Raw genomic sequence first — 17,491 nt, 5'->3', positions numbered from 1 at the left:
AAGGGGATTAGAAGCATGAATATGTTCACATGGGCTGCTGGAGCGGTCTCCCATTTCGCGTCGTGCTAATCTCCGAGAAAATTTATGCCCTAGTCAGACGGCAAACCTAAGTCCGTTAGCGGAACGCCCGTTACTTCACCTGTAGTCCAATCATGATTTCGAATGACGTCGTTCTCCGCCCTGATTTGTTGAAAACAGGAGGCATACTCCGTTTTTGTGGCAATTATGAACAGCATAATTGTAATAAAAAAGGAGTACGCCTCCCATTTTCAACAAATCAGGGCAGAGAACGATGTCGTCCCAAATGATGATTGGACTACAGGTGAAGTAACGGCCTTTCCGCTAAAGGACTTAGGTTTGCCGTCTGACTAGGGTATTAGACTGTGCTTCGGAAATCACTCGGGAGTAAACCCCTTTCAAACTTGGTCGCGCACACTAACATAGCTCTTACTTTATTTTTTCAAGATGCTCAATGGTGTTATCAGGAGCGTGGCGGAAAAGGTAAGTGCAGTAAGAAGTTCCTGACCTTACCGAAAACGAGGCCCTTGACATTTCTACAGACGTGACCTGCAAAATATCACGAAGGAGGGTCAGAAACCGCTTGAAAAGCAATATCAACCTCTTCATAACGTTACATTCGTTTCTTGTGGCTATCTCTCGCAACAAAGTGTTCCACATGGTCGGTTGGTTGCCTGGTTAGTTGTCCCAAAAACAACATTATTTAAAGGGTAATGAGTGGGAACTTTCATCGCCAGCGGATCGACATGATGTAATGAAGCACCTGACAGCATCGAATTTTGCTTTGCTTTTGTTTTTGGTAAACAAGACTGTCTTGGGCAGAGGAGGAAACGTTATGAGTTTCACCGGGACTTGCCAAACATATATTGAAAAATAAGTGAGCATAACGATATAAGAATTTGTGGTGACTGCTGTTCCAGAACCCATTTGAGCCATATCCTGTAAGATACTCTTAATTACACAGAGAAGGAAATGAAAATTGAGAATGGTCGAGCACCACTCCACGGTGCTCGATCAGTGGGTTGGTTTGCATTATTCTAATAATGACCCAGGGACAATAAACGGAAGGCCACGTCGAGGAAGAGCTGCTTTCGAGTCCAGCCTATTCGGGACGTCTACTCTCCTATATTGTAGCTAGTGTGTGAGCCTGCCATCGCATTAAATGTTTCAATTCACATCATGAACGACGGTACAAAAAAGCAAAGTGATGACAGCCAAAAGATAAATGGGAGCTTGCACTCACATCACATCACACTCATGTGTGATGTGACACGCCTGTGTTGCAACCTCAGAATATCTACTTTACACCATGTCGACGAGATTCCCTTACCTCGTCCTCTGCCCTATATGTATGATTATGTACATATAAGAAACCAGTACAGGAGAAGATGGGAAGAGAGTATGTGCATGTCCTGTTCCTTGAATGAGGTCCCTTTGTATACTGAAAGAATGACTTGAGAACGAAGCGAGCTAGTGACTGGAATACATGACGAAAGAACCTCTAGAGAGTCTGCAACAAGGTTAAGGCGGAGGGGATAGTAGGTCAGCTATTGCTTACTGACGCAGTTCCCGAACGAGTGGATTCAGGTGCTTTCTCTCAAAAGCCGCCTGGTCTGGTCATTATCAACAGCCCTTACAACAGTATCTTGTCACATAAGAAAACAGCCTTTACGACATACAAGACGCTTTAAAATTTCTGAAGTTCGATCCATGTCCCAACAAACAACACATGTCCTGACAAACGTCTGCAGGATATCCCAACTTGGACAATAGGATATCCGTAATGGGATCAGCCTGAATATCCTAGATATCCATGTGACATCTCTAGGAGACCAGGATATGAACATTGCTTGAACGTCGCAGGTATGTCCCTGCGATGTCACTTCGAGATATTGGGACAAATGTGGGACGTTTATGAACCGTACGTTGTTCTGACTGTTAAAATTTAATATAATGTGCACTTACTTTTACTTGATACATCCGAAGTGACGATGCCACGGTGATATGAATGGAAAGTACATACTTACCAAACATAGGATAAATGTGTTTCAGCTGCTCTCGCCCTGAAAATAAGAGCAGTCTCTCTTTTTGCCCCCTCCACCGCGTACGCTGATTTCAAGGGAAACCAGAACACTGTGTTGCCGAAATGGCAGGAGCATATACTGCAATACGTTGTTTCTACTTTCAACGCAAGTTCTCTTAAACGATCGTATAGGAACCTCTTGGTTTGACCTATATGTAAATGTAAGAGAGGTCGCATGCTAGCGGAATTCCATAGAGTACATTTGACTGGCATTCGACATAGAACGTCTTACGGTTTTTATAGGTTGCCTGAGTGTTTTCAAATGTAATCTAACCGAAATGGTAAGGTAGTCTATCCAAAAATCATTCTTAAAAACAACAGTAGCGTTGTACTTACGTGCTACAGACAGCAAATTGTGTGATACAATATGAAAATAAGGCACTACAACACAAGTGCCAGCAGAACCAGTCAATGAGGGGGCGTGAGGAAGCACACAATTTCCCAACGTGACAACAAAAACTGTGGGTGGCTTCAGTTTCAACCAGACGGCGAAGCTGACGTATGGGGGGGTCCCCGAAATCCACCATTAAGAATAAACGTTTAAGAATAAAACATTCAAGAATAATCCGCTTAAAAAACACACGGTTAAAAATATATCTCCTAAAATAAACCGCTTACTATCCCCGCTTAGAAATCACCGTTTAATAATCCACCATTAAAAATAAACTGTTTAAAAATCCACCCACCATCTATCACGGAGGCGGACTGATTGCAATTTACGCCGCCGGGTTATATCATGTTATGTTAGGTTAGCTTAGTTTGGTTTCGGTTAGTTTAGGATAGTTTAGGCTAGTTTGGTCCTGTGAGGTTAGTGTAAGCCCCTTGCTTGTAGTTCACCATGATTTGGGCCATACCACATGACTCTACAACTATAGAGTGGTTTTGGGGGGTATTCTGAAACGATTTATTTTTAACGAGATATTCTTAACCGTGGATTCCTTAGCGTTTTTATTTAAACGAGGATATTTCGGCGATTACTTTTGTGCGTTGATTTTTAAGCGTATATTCTGAGAGATATATTTTCAACAGTGGGTACTTGCGCGTTTATTTTTGAAAGATTATTTTTAATGGTTCCAAACGCGATACACCCGACGTATGATTGAAGAGAGTGCGTACAGGACTTTTTTATAAATACATTTAGGAGTCGACCACTTACATCACCCGTTTTTACTATTTTAGAGTGACGACTCATTGCTCACAGGATGGGTTTCAAGTTCAGTTTTACATAACACCCGCAGAAGCTCCGTAACTTTTCCGTAACCCCTGTAAGACCAAGAAATTGCAAAACCCCATTTTTTGGATGCTCGACAGTAAAGACAAGTTTCGGTGAGGAATACATGATAACCCTTTTACGCTCACTCATAACTATAGAGATGATGAAAGATGAGATGAGTGCGGGCATGAAAGTTTGTACCCGCGGGCGGACGGCCCGCACTCGCAGCAATGTTACTGGTGCAATCTGCACCCGCACATCCCGGTGCGTACCCGCGTACCTGCAGCTCTATGCGTTCGCAAGTTTAAGTTTTTCCACATGATCGTTACACCACGAAATGATTTATTAATGCTGGGGATACTGTCCGTTACGAGCCACTTTTCCAAGGCGCCAGACGCTGTTGAGAGTGTTGACATGGCTGCCAGCTTACTAACGCCAAGCGCACTAGCCGTACAAACTTAGTCAAAGAGTAAGCATAAAACGCGGTGCCAGTGAATGAGAAAGCTGTCACATCACGGAAGGTCTTGGTATCGGTCTTGGAAAGTACTTTGTGCCAAATATTCGCAATGACTCGGGTCGTGCACAGAAAGCCGAGGGGATGGCTTTGCGCCTGCTGCGCGGATTGCGCGGATATCCGCTGGTATACCGAAACCCGCGCTCATTTTTACTCATAGCATCTTCATCAAACGACAAAAAGACACAATCAGTGTTCAAGTAGATTTCAGTAATGACAGGAGCTATGGCGGATCAAGTAGAAACACCCGTCTTTTGAATGGGTGTATGCTGAAATAAACACTTAAAAATAAAACATAAACAAATACACGCTTAGGATACCACCCGTCAAAATCCATCTGCTGAAATGAGCCTTTTAAGAATCCACGCTCGTAATATCCACACTGTAAAAATAAATCGTAGTTAGGCATAGCGGGGAAGTCTGCAGGAGGCGCTATTCTGGCGATGAACCTCCCCACTTTCCAAAGCCAAAAATAAAGTTGATTTGTTGTTGTTCCCACGGAACATGCCAGGCCGAATAGCGTCCCCATGGTTATAGACGACCCTCTGTTCACAAACATGTGATGTCATGACGAGACCGGTTCGAGGTTATATTTTGCTGTGGTAGACAAGAAGCGGGAAAAATGCGTAGGCTGATAGGCTGATAAAGCTGACAGTGCCACCTGCAATCCCGGTGCCGGCTGTGCTGTCTGGAGGTTTGGCTTTCCTCAGACGCTTTCAGACGTATGTCGGCACAGTTCCCTTAGAAGTCGGCCCAGGACGCACATTCCCCCAGGGCGTCGGTCGTGACGTTGTCCACCTCTGTGAGGCCGACAACGGCGAGCCTTTTCACCATCACCACCACCACCACCTCGGCATGGCGGCAAAAACGTAATCGATCACGTAGGGGCTCCGGTCGTCTATTGTGACGAAAGATACGACGTTCGACACGGCCGTCAGGGGCGACGCGAATATGGAGATGGTCAATTTACTGTCTGTAACACGTATGTTCAATGTTACTGTTGTTCTTAAAAATTAAAATTATTTTCGCTTAGATTATGTTACACCCTCTGAAAAGACTCAAGCAACCTATAAACACCATAAGACCTATCTCCAATGTCAGTCAAATGTCATCTATGAAATTTTGCAAGCATGCGGCTTCTGTTACACAGGTCAAACCAAGAGGTGCGTAAACGATCGTTTCAAGGAACATGCGTTGAAAAAGTATATCGTTCATCCCTCAGATATTGCAAAGCACCGTTATGTTGTAACGGCTCGTGTTCCTACGTGGCAAGATACTGTTGTAAAGGCCGTTGGTAATGACCACACCAGGCGGCTTTTGAAATGGGCTTTTGAAAGAAGTCTTCTGAATCCGTCCGTGTAGGAGCTGTGTCAGTAAGCCGTCGGCACGACGTTCGGCCCTTTCATGAGACTACCATCCCCTCCGCCTTAACCTTCTTGAGGACTCTTTAGAAGTTGTATCCTTCTGCAAATAAGCTCTAGCAGTATTTGAGATGTCTGTTTTGTGTGTCAGTTTTTCGTCGTCGCCTTAGTCTGTTTTTTTTTTCTGTTTTTTTTTTTTTTTTGTCATATCTCCCTTTGTAGGGAAGTTGTTTGCCACGTAGCGTAATGTTTATCAACCACTCGGGACCGGCAATCCAGAGGTGTGGGGTTCGACTCTCGCCACTGTATGGTTTTTTCGACGACTGCAATAACCCTCTACCCGACAAACGTCATCATGACGTTGGTAGACAGACCGAAACCAAAACAGATCGTATGGGGAGAGCTGGGTTCCACGAATGGGCAATTGTTCGCTGCCTCCTATTGAAAGAAAAGTAGGAACGAAGGTCGAGTCCCTTTCAGAGACCATCGTAATCCCCTCAGGACCGTGGCTTTCGGACGCGACCTTGATCGCCACAAGATTTGAACGTAGTTCAACTCTACCAAACTCATGGCGCTGTCGAACATTATGACGTCATTTGTTTACAAACAAGTAGAGGTCTATTATTTCAGTCTTTCAGTGATACTTTATGCAAATTGAATTTGACAAGAAACGGTGTATGACGAATACGTATGACGTATCACGAGAGAGAACAATTTTGTTGTGACGGTTGCAAAGGGACATTCTTTTCGGCGTTAGCAGTGCCGAGTACCCTAAAGGTGAACGGTCAATGAACAACAGATACGCAAAAAAAGAAAATAAAGAAACTGCTCATAAAAGATGCCCGCGGGAGGGAAAATGAGTCTCACGAGGGTTCTATGCCGTCTGACGTGTTTATTTTTCCTGTCGTTTTTCAGGACTACACATACCAGGCAGCTCTGGCTGAGGTAAGACACCTTGTAGTCTGGTAGCCGTAGCTGAGATGAGACGACACGGAAAACTACCCACTTGCTAGTTTTGCAGGATGCACACTGTGTGGCGGAAACGAAATAACCTATCGGACAGAGCTAGAGTAATATAGTTGTGCTCTATCAGTACCGTAATTTCCAACTGACACTTCTAACGCACAGAACAAGAAGTATATGCCTCCAGCAGTTCCACTCAGTCCGATCAGGCGCACATTGTAGTACGTTTATATCATCAGCGTATTCCGTATACTTTTACCTGCGGAACCCGTTGCTGCACATATATTTGTGACTGCATTCTTAGCCCGGTTACTTCTAGTAAAGGTAAAAAAATTGCAATATTGTTACCTGTACACTAGATGGGTACAGCGTTACCTCTGCCGGGGTTACCTCTCTAAAAGTAACCAGATGCATCGTGTATTATAGAAGTAACACCGTTCCCGGGGCTCCGGGGCTGCACCCGCCAGTTCCTCGCGTCCGTGCATGCATGCAGCAAATTGCATGCAGGCACACACGAAACACGACACGGGTGACATACCAAAATACAATGACCATGGGCTTTCCTGGGCACGTATTTTATTGTGAATATCAGGAAAACACAACCCAGCATTGGCAACGTAAGATAACGAAGATATCGTTTCTCAATGTGGTGGCATATGTGAGACTATGTAGGATGAACACAGCTCCAAAGTGGCTTTGATGTGTTCACAGAATCGCGTGAAATATTGTGTTGTAAAATTGGAGGGGCGGCATGAATGCATGCGGACCTTGTCCTCATTCTTGCTTGTTGCTGTGGGGACGGTGCCGCTTTCACCACCATAAATATCTAAAATGGAATGGGCACTCCTTATTTATCGTTCTCACGTTGTTTGGGTACATCATTAATAGCAAAAGCAGATCGTAATTACACTTGTGCAAGCACGAGTAATGAATGCAAAAAATGCAGATACCTGATATGTTGGAAGACTCGGTGTTCGGTATCGTAGCGTCGTTTGCCGAAAACGGGGGATTTTCCAATTCACGAGCTTCCATATTTGTACATGTAGCGGCAGTGATGAAACCAGCCACAGTATGGAGTTCACATTGAACTTCCTCAAGGCAAGGTGTAATGCAGCATAATTGTGAGGCCAGCGATACATGCACATGAAAAGAAGAGAGTATTGAAATGTTAACTTCTGACAAACACAGATGGCAAAATATTTTGTGGATGGCAGGTCGTTATATGTAAGAAAATCAATACCATGGAAAACGTCACAGCTATGCACTGTTTCCTCCTGTGGCTGCAAGTTCACGTCCTGAACATGTTCTTCGCCACCTGAGGGAAATCAGTCGACATTAGTTTTCAGGCCGACTTGTCGACTAGGCTTTAGTTTTTTAGCAATTAGCCCATACACCAAAATCGATTAAGTCCGTCAGAAAAAAAAAAACGAAATGAAAGGTATAACCACACGATAAGGGAACTAAATACTTCTCAGAACAATGTACTACGAAAAATCCAGTTTCTCTTCGTTGTAATTGCTACGACACACAGACTATAGCGCTTATCACTCTTCTTCAACGCTGAATGGAAACAATTTGCTCGTAGTTAAATTTCATTGCACAAAACCCAATGTCAAAATGGCTCTATAGGTATCGCATACCTTTCAGCGTATGAAAGATGCTGGGACGAGAAGGCAACACGGAGAGATACAAAGTAAAGTCGATGTAGAGAGCAAAGCTGGCAAGAGAAAGCAGAATGCGCTAAGGCCGAGCGTTAACACTGCGACCAACAGATGCATATGCGCAGACAGCACATCATGTATGACTTACCATAAGACAGGAACCAATAGCGAATCTACTTCGAACGATCATGATGAAATATGCACTTACCTATTTCACGTATCCTGTTATGTGAAACCGGGCTGTGCGCACAGTATTCATATTTTAGATGACGACTGCTTGCAGTCCTCGCACTCTTTCCATCTGCCTCTCCGCACTCCCCAGAAGTCCTTGTTTGTAAACATCATTTGGAAGCAGTTCACAACACCTCTACAACCACGAGCGTGATTTAACTTGTCAGCCACAGAGGCGTTACATTTCAAAAGATGCAACCGACAAAACACGAGGACGCGATGTAGTTTCCCTTCTCGTGTGATAGTGTAAACTGTTGCCAGATGAACGACCAAAAGCGATCAAAAGCGGCTGTGATTGTTTGCGAACGCATTACGACGTAGAAGTAACGGACTCCCACTAGAAGTAACACGTACAAGTAACCAGGAGAAGATAGGGGTTTTCCCCACAGGTTACCTCTGCCCCAGCTCTTCGAGTCCCAATTTACTTCTAAAATTCGCAATTTCCTGTGCTACCTCTTCCTTTGAGCCGATGTGACTTCTAAATACACGTAACGACGGTCTAAAAGTAACAATAGAAGTAACTCAGGTAAGAGTGTGGGAGGGTATCACGTTTCAGTTCAACAGGAATTTCAGATAAGGAACTCAGTTGTTGACACAGTAGCATTTTAATGAATGGGGGAGCAGCTGACGAGAGTCTATATTTGTCAATTTTGTCAGGCTTGCATAACAACCCATGCAGCTCGCGAATCGGTCGAGTAGGAAGCTCTAGCACGCTATCCCAATTTCATTGAACTCGTGGAGGCAAAATCAAATGGAAACTAGAAAAGTGGGAGTTTATTGGTGCTTTGTATTATTTATTCGTGTTGCCTTGGCTGATAAGCAAGCACACAAAACTAAACAAAATGAAGTGCATCACCTCGGAAAGCGACCAGAATACCATTGTTCTTGAAACTTGAAGAGATGTCACGCCGATGAAACGTTTCTCATGATCCCTCATATAATACACACATCGACTTTTAACCGTGTTGAGTGCACTGGCGTCGCACTTACCACGCAAAAATAGGGGCGTCAGACACATCCCTTCGAAGCGAACTTACGTCATCAACGTCCAGGCCCCTCAGTCAATTGTGGACGATCGGGAGCACACACTCCTTGGGACCACGTGGGTGCATGCTGTCGGTTTGGACAGCAACGACGTCGTATATCTCCTCTTCTCGTCCTCCACTCTTTGTTTTCCCTCATTTTTCTTGTGCGCATTTTTCTGGACTCTGTGGCAAACATTGACCAGAAAATCTTCATTGTACCCAGCGTTTACTAGTCTTCCGACCTCAGCGGCAAAACTATTATTAGTCGCATGAGGAGCAGATTTGCTTAGAACTGATTTCACGGCGTTTCTTGCAATCACTATTTTGATTGTCTTAGAGATGTTAGACTAGAATAGCATGTTCGGTTTCTGGCCCCTCTGTCGGTACCTCCAGTGTGGATTCTGGCCTTTTCTGATTAACCCCAAGTCCAAGATTCGGAGTTTGTCATTGGTTATGTTTGATATAGTGAAACTAAGTCCCGGGGCTGCTCGCTTATAGAAAGTAGCCACTTGATCCGAACAGCTGCTGTCTATCTCTGGTCTGATTACTAGAAGGTCGTCTACGTAGTGAAAAATTTGTTCACTTCAGAAAAGGCCAGCATCGTTACTGGACTTACCAACGGAAATGCAAGAAACTACTCATGCCCTTCTACTCTAACATCTCTAAGATAATCAGAATATAGATTGCAACAGACGACGTGAAGTCAGCCCTAACCAAGTCCAGTCCTTCTAAACTAATAACAGTTTTGCCGCTCAAATTGGAAGACATCCTGTTTGGCAGAGAATCCTGAAGAATGCGCACAAGGAAAAGGGAGAAAAGATAGCAGAGAAGTAGTTATTCATTAGAGAACTGATAGTTTGAGGCTGGAACAACAAGTACACTCTTAATAATGAACTTCACCGCATAGCACGCTCCTAGCCAACCATCACCTCGAATGATATTGTTACATGCCCTGATTTGTCGAAAACGGGAGAAGTACGCCATTTTTGTGACACGTATGCTGTTCATAATTGTCACAAAAAAGGCGTACGCCTCCCGTTTTCAACAAATCAGGGCAGATAAAGATATCATTCGAGATGATGGTTGGTATAGGAGCGTGCTATGTGGTGAAGTTCATTTTTAAGAGTGTAGTTATTCGTTATGTGCATGGGTAGTAACACTACTTGATGGAGATAGCTCGCAAGTATAATGTAAAGGTGGTTTGACACAGTTGGCACTTTTATGATTGCTTTTGTTCTTCAGGAAGCTTAAAATTTCTCCGTTTCAGACTCGTGCCACAATTGGTCTGGCACCCGTGCTCGTCGATCAAGCATGCTACAACGCTAAAAAGCTCATTCAGTCATAAAATAATCATGCACACAGTGGGCCGGCCGCGGGCATCTACACTCTAAAGACAGAACTTCGCCGCATAGCACGCAGTGCGCCAACCATTGCCACGGATGATATGATTATCGCTTCTGATTCGAAGAGAGAGGTGGGCGTACGCCTTTTTGTGGTAATTTGGATATAAGAAAATTGTCACAAAAAGGCGTACGTCCTCATTTCTCTTCGAATCAGTGTTAATGGTTGGCGCAGTGCGTGCTATGCGGGGAAGCAACAACAACAACTTTCATTATGATGGGTGGTTTTCACTTTTCAGGATGATGGCAGGGGAGTTGGTGAAGCGGGGAATGAAGTATCGGGTCCCGTTACAATGCGGTGATGTTCTGCTTTTAGAGTATACACTCTAAAAACTGAACTTCACCACATAGCACGCTCTGCGCCAACCATTGCCAGGAATGATACGGTTATCGCTTCTCGTTGGAGTAGAGAGGGAGGCGTACGCCTTTTTATGTCAATTCGGATATAGGAAAATTGCCACAAAAAAGCGTACGCCCCCATTTCTCTTCGAATTCGAAAGGATAACCCTATCATCGCTCGGCGACTTTCTCTCCTCTCGTCTGAGCGCCGCTCTCTCAGTCATACGGTTAAGGAGCGAGGTCACACCTCAGCGCCCTGTAGCGGAGGAAGCAGCGCTGATCTCTAAAATTCGTTCATTTAATATCTAAGCACTTTTCGGGCAAAAAATTTGTCTATAAGCCGATGTCGACCATTCTGGCATGGGTTTCATAAATGTGTTTCCAGAGGCGAGCGTCACATTGAGGTTGGATATTACGTTGGAATCATGTTATGAATTAATCCATTCGTGTGAATGAATTCACCATTAACAGTTTTTCCCCGTGTATCTTGCTCTCCCTCGCTCTTTGTTGATTACCACCGCATGTTTCTCGTTATAGCTGACTGGCTACCTTGTTCAGGCACCCAGCAGTAGGCAGAACGTACGTACACAATCCATTATGATGTTTACTCTCAAACGTCCTGCAAAAAGAGACGTATTCTTAGATAATAAACAAACATGAACTGCATGTTTACGGGTTGTTTCGGCTGCACGGTGACGTAAGCATCAGCTAACCGGATCACTTTGACGGACATCGCAAGTGTGCACAATCGCGATATAGATGATAAAGGACAGTCTAGGGATGTGCCAAACAGTATCATCAGCATGTGTTATCCCCGAATGCGTAGATGTGACTTGACTTGAAGCCGTGTCTTGACTCGCGCAAGTCCGCGCCAATTCCTGTCCTCGCTCAAAACGTTTTTTTGTCTTTCACGAACCCTCCCGCTTGGCTTACTTCGTCAAGCCGTAGCCTGCGAACTTCAGTTGCGTCTGGGAGCGACATTTTCGCTCAAGTTTGCACGTAAGATTTGCTTTGCCGAATGAAACCGCGACATTTCTTAGCGTTAGGACTTAATATGTGCCACACTTGTCATATGGCACCAACGCTTGTACAAAGCCCCTGTAAACAAATTGATGACGAATCAGTTCACGTAAAGCCAAGCCAAGGCAAGATTCTGAGTGTCACGTGACTTCCCGGAGCTGCCGTACTGGAGCGTCATCCAAGTCGGGTTTAAGGTAGCCCGAGCGTTGACTTGACATTTTCACCACGCGTGTAAACTCGAGCTCGTTGCTTAAGAACGCTTCAAGCCGAGCAGGGTTTCTGAAGTGCGCTCTCGCTCTTCCAAGGTATCAGCATATCAAGTCGAGATCAAGTCACATCTATGAATTCGCTGGTTCTCGAGTCGGTGGCTTGGTGGCTTTGTGGAACAGAAGCACGAAATCAGTAACAATGCAATCACGGCAAAGTGCAGAGTAGAAGGTGCATTTAGAACTAATTGTCTGAATTGCATTGAATTGAAATACTTTGTACGATGACTCTGACCATAGAAAACAAAGCATCTGACATGCCTTTTTATTAATTTTTTTTAAATCTTTGGTATGGGTCGCTTTAGTCTTCTACTGTCGCTTTAATACAACGCATTTGGTCTTCTTGTGGTCCACTATTAGTGATGATTTTACAGCGCGAATATAGTTACCGACAACATGTCTTTCAGATATACTGGGCCATGGTTAAGCTGCTACCAAAGGTACAGTCGTTTCGATTCAGTTCCCAGCAATGGGCACGGTGTCGTACTCGAAGGTTTTCCCTATAGTCTGGGAAAAAAGCGAAGGCGAGAGGGAGATAGGAAATCACGCGTGGTCTGAAATCAGTGTTGTATTGTCTACTATTTTATAAGCTGAGGACAGACACCGAAAACATAGAGAAAAAATTACTGCAGTTACTGGCAAAAACTTTGTGCCAGTAACTGCTTAATTTTTCTTCTTTTTTTTTTGACAGTAGTAATGACCGACCATGGCTTTGTGTCACAAAGTCACGGTCGGTCATGGTCTTTTCCTGAAACTCTCGAGAAGTGGAACTCATTACAACCTGCTGTTGTTGAGTGTTGAGCACTGTCACGGAGTTTGTTAACGCTCTTTCGGAGTGTTATGCACCGTAAGTACTGCACTATCCGTGCTGTTATTGCATCTCCTGCTTTGGCCCCTATGGGGACAGACAAATGGGTCGTTATGTCTCATGCTGTTGTATGAACGTCTGTGATCTAATATAATGTTGAATTTGATACTTGTATATCGACCATGATGTGATATTGAGCTTCACGTTGAAGTCGCGGCGATGTGTTCTGAAGTTGAAGTAACCACGACGAGTTCTGAAGGTTTATAAGAGTAGTTGCTGCACGTGTGCATATACAGGGTGTCCATGCTAAGTGTGAACAGATTTTTTAAAAATATATATAACACTTTTTCCAAGATGAAATCAATTGCAATACAGCATATACTGATGGGCACTCCCTAGGAGGGCATTAGCAAAGTCCAAAGGCAATGTCTTAATTAACTTTCATTAATTAACTTGTTAATTATAAAAGCTACAAAGTTGTCCCAATGAGAACATCTGTTCCTTTCGGTCACCTGATATCGTCGCAGTTTCCAAAACAAAAATCCGTTCGATAGATCGCCCACAAGAAATTCGTCAACGAACGCCATTTTTTTTCTTTATTTTGTTCATTGCGCTTCTTAGAGGACGCGTCTTTCCTTTATCCCCAATGTGAGAGGGAAAAAGAGCACACTATCGCCTCTCGCGTCCTAGAAAAAGATTAAAAGGAAACAGAACATGCAACCGAAGATAAGGCCAGTTCCCATAGAGTCAACTGATACATTTGTTTTTGTTTTGTTGCTGCAAGTTAAAGCTCATCTTTCACGCATGAGGCGGCACTGTACTCCTTCCCCCTCTCACGTTGGGGTTGAAGGAAACGCGTCTGTGAAGAATGCGCAATGAACAAAATAAAGAAAAAAATGGCGTCCCTTCACTAATTTTTTGCGGGCGATCTATGGAACGGATTTTTGTTCTGAAAACGACTACGATATCAGGTGACCGGAAGGAACAGATGTTCTCATTGGGACAACTTTGTAGCTTTTATAATTAACAAGTTAAGTAATGAAAGTTAATTAAGACATTGCCTTCGGACTTTGCTAATGCCCTCCTAGGGAGTGCCCTTCAGCATATGCTATATTGCAATTGATTTCATCTTGGAAAAAGTGTTATATATATTTTAAAAAAATCTGTTCACTGTTAGCGTGGACACCCTGTATAGTTTGCTCATGTGAGCACGCGTTGACTCGAAAAGGAGCACGAGGCCCCACAACATGTCGATGGGATCAATGTATCAGGTCCAGTTTGCGCTATTAGTTTGAGATTAGGCTGGGACTGGGTATAAGTCCTCTTCCCTGTATGCGTGACCTTGTTTGTGGTGGAATGAGAGAGGGCGATGACACTGTTCATCATGCGTGACATTTGGATTCGGGAAGATATTCATCGGCTATCCTCCTTATGCCCGGTGTGTGAACAAGACGGATGAACACGGAATTGACAGTCGCATAGCTCAGCCAAAAAGAGAATTTGTACACTGCTCCGCCTACGAAATATGTAAACCGGAACCAATTATTAATAATTTTTCTTTTTGTTGTTTGCTTTTAGTATTTTTCGCTGGAGGTCTTGTAAAACAGAGGTTCCAGAAGCTTCTGAACTAAAATTTGTGCAATTTAGAAGTTTGGAGTTTTATGTTATTAATGACAGTACACAAATTATCTGCCCCCAGCATGGTTCATAACCGATGTTACACGGGTCTTAGCAAGGTTACGAATTATTCAGCCAGGACACCTTAGTGAAGTAGCCGGTATAGGTGAAGCTAGCACACGGCACAAGCACAAGCACAGAAGGAACGTCGTCAGGGTCGCACACGTAACACAGACAAAAACTGAGGTGGTCGACCGTTGTTGACTAAAGAACACGTCATTAATTTCGACGATGCAATAACTTTGGCACGTGACAAGCGATAGGTGTCTGAGAGCGTTCCTCGAATTTTGGTTCCTCATGTCTGACGCGACAGTGTGCAATAGCAACCGTGGCCCCCTATTTCGGACGTTTGCAGGGCCTTGGTAGATAAGTAGGCTGTCGTGCTCTGCTTAAGTCCTGAGCTGGTGTGTACTGATGATGCCACCCGCATAGAACACCGTACCGACTGAGAGAAGGCCGATCGTCAAGGGAAACAGGAATGAACGCACTCTGCCTATTCTGGCATTCTATGGTGAACAATTAAATCTACTCCCCTCCCACCGACTTAGGTGCACAGGAGTCTCAAATGTAGTCAGAAGAAGTATCCACACAAGTAGCAGGAGAATAACGAATCGCCATTGCACAAATTTCCATGTCCCGAATGTCTGGAAGTAGCCAATTTCGCGAAGTAGCCAAATCTGGCGACCCTGATTAGAGGCGCTTGTGTTCAAAGTGCAGCTCCGCTGCTGTTCCGAAAGTATGAAGACGTTGTGATATTCAGAACCGTGGTCCCAACTTCATTCATAAACGCACATTGCTTTCCAAATTTCCATACTCCTTCGTGAGAAATTTGGGAAAAACTACCGGGCGGCGGTTCCACTTGTGACGTCATACTTGGAACTGCGCGGATTGGATAGCCACACGTAGCCAGCTCTGCCTGGCAACCAGTTTGTGTTTACACTCCGTCATGGCCCCTGTATCGTGCTGAAATAGCTGTCACGAGCTATCGGGGACCACCGCACCGTTTTATCATGTTTCTTATAAGGAATACTTCGTCTTCGAGCACGTTCTCGTTCTCAATAGCTTTGGTGGTGCTTTCTGCACGCGCAGCAAGTCCGCGCATAGTGCGCTGCCAAAGCTATTGAAAATGCGTAAGTGTAGGTCACACGTTAGGTGTTAGGTCTTGTTGGTAGCATGAAGCACAGTGCGGGCACAGAATGTCCGCTCACGACGGCCGTCGTTCCACAACGAGGCCATCCTGTAAGGCTTGTAAAGAAGACCGGCAAAACTATCTTTGAGGCAATTAACGACAGCAATTGTCACGGAACACACCCAAAACATTCACCTTCGCCCATAGATATCCGCCATCGCATCGACGATTTGGCGTTAGCCAAGCCACGAGCGCGGCTAAGCCAGGACGAAGCCGGGATTGGTCAGGATTTGCCGACCACAGGACCGCCGTGCCATGGAAATTTAAAAAATTGTTTTCTTAAAAACTACAAACAAATGGGTGAAAATTTTTCACACGTATGCTCCCTGTGCGGAAACGAACGCACAGCCCAAGCATGGCTCCATTCTGTCGCAGTCGAAAATCGGCGGAGCTGAGCTTCAAGGATGCAGCGTCGTTCCGAACACAGCGTCGATACAGGCGGCGCTGTCGTCAATACAGTGTACGCGCTCCCGCGTTACGGTTAAGTGTGGCGATGCTTTATGTGTAGTGTGTACTGGTACAAGCCAAAACCGTAAAGTTAGAACGCGCTCCCAGCCAACTAAGTATCATACAAATGCGACGTGTCCTAAAAAAGTGTTTGCCTTAGGGCTCTCACCTTTTCTGTCGGCAAGTACCGAACATTTGGGCGGGGGGTCGCGCGTTACGTATTTTGCGTGAGCAGCCAAAGATGATGCTCATCACGAAGTAGTGTGCACGCATGAGACACCTCCGTTACACAGTATTAGGAATTGTAGAGCGTGTTCGTTTTGAAACTTCGGAGTTGGTTACGGGGCGGTAGCACGCGCAACTTAGCTATCATGTACGAACTGATACGATGTATGCAATGGCTTTTTTACACAAAAGTATTTATAGTTAATTCACACCACAGCCAGTAAACGTCGATGAAAGCCAGGACACGCAAAAAGACGAGACACGCAGGCCGGCTGGAATGTATATAGTCGCATTTTTAACGGTCCAGTCAATTTAATTTGCATTTTGCCCAATGCTGAGTGAACTATGTCAAACCATGGGTGCCATAGCAACACCACGCACAACGGTATTAAAAGGCACAAGTAACAGACGTTGCCTTGCGGAACCGCTAATTGGCGCAACTCTAAAGGACAGTCCAGACCACGACCTACTAGATTATAGCGACCATGTTATATAGACCGCTTCCCAGCGCCGTATTTGGAGGCTAGCGATGGCGCTCCTCATCGGCTGGTTATTGCTTCTTGAATTTCTCCAGTACTTCTACTTTAGCTTACTTTAGTATTGTTGTACAAGTGGAGGATATCCCACGGGAGATGTATCTTTCTAAAGTTAATGATCGTCATCATACTACGCTTTTTCAAAGCAACTCGACGACTTCCCTGATGGTAGTGGTGCTGGCGTAAACCGGCTTGCCGTTGTTGGCCTCACGAATGTCTGCCTCCCTGGCCTGTGGCCGTTGGCCTCCCTGATGTCATCGCTGGGGGTCCTCCTCATTGTTCAACACGAATACAGCGCTAATATTAGCGCTGAAAAAGTTGACATGAGCTCGCCTCCTGCAAGCAGTAATTTTTAGCGATTTGGAGCACTATGGGGAGGAAAATATTGGGCTATTTTCTAAGGCTGTATAATATATCGCTATATGTTGGAGCAGGCCTTATACTATCTAATGTGAAATGTAGAGCAGGCGGGTTCCTCCACACATAAACGAAAGAATACCTTCGGAGAGTTCGCG

At 44.7% G+C, this 17,491-nt stretch overlaps 1 protein-coding gene across 1 annotated transcript in view; it reads left to right on the top strand.

The window, feature by feature from the left end:
* The window catches only part of LOC135399468 (uncharacterized), a 170,630-nt gene that overhangs the window by 8,153 nt on the left and 144,986 nt on the right, over positions 1 to 17,491 (top strand). Inside the window, exons 8-11 of the mRNA XM_064631244.1 lie at positions 466 to 501; positions 6,105 to 6,134; positions 11,346 to 11,387; positions 12,502 to 12,534. Of these exons, the coding sequence (XP_064487314.1) occupies positions 466 to 501; positions 6,105 to 6,134; positions 11,346 to 11,387; positions 12,502 to 12,534 (141 nt within the window). The remainder of the gene's footprint in view (positions 1 to 465; positions 502 to 6,104; positions 6,135 to 11,345; positions 11,388 to 12,501; positions 12,535 to 17,491) is intronic.

Source organism: Ornithodoros turicata, chromosome 7 (genome assembly GCF_037126465.1).
Source record: "Ornithodoros turicata isolate Travis chromosome 7, ASM3712646v1, whole genome shotgun sequence".
NCBI lineage: Eukaryota > Metazoa > Arthropoda > Arachnida > Ixodida > Argasidae > Ornithodoros > Ornithodoros turicata.
Note: the sequence above shows the minus strand (reverse complement) of the source record. Positions and strands in the feature narration are given on the sequence as shown.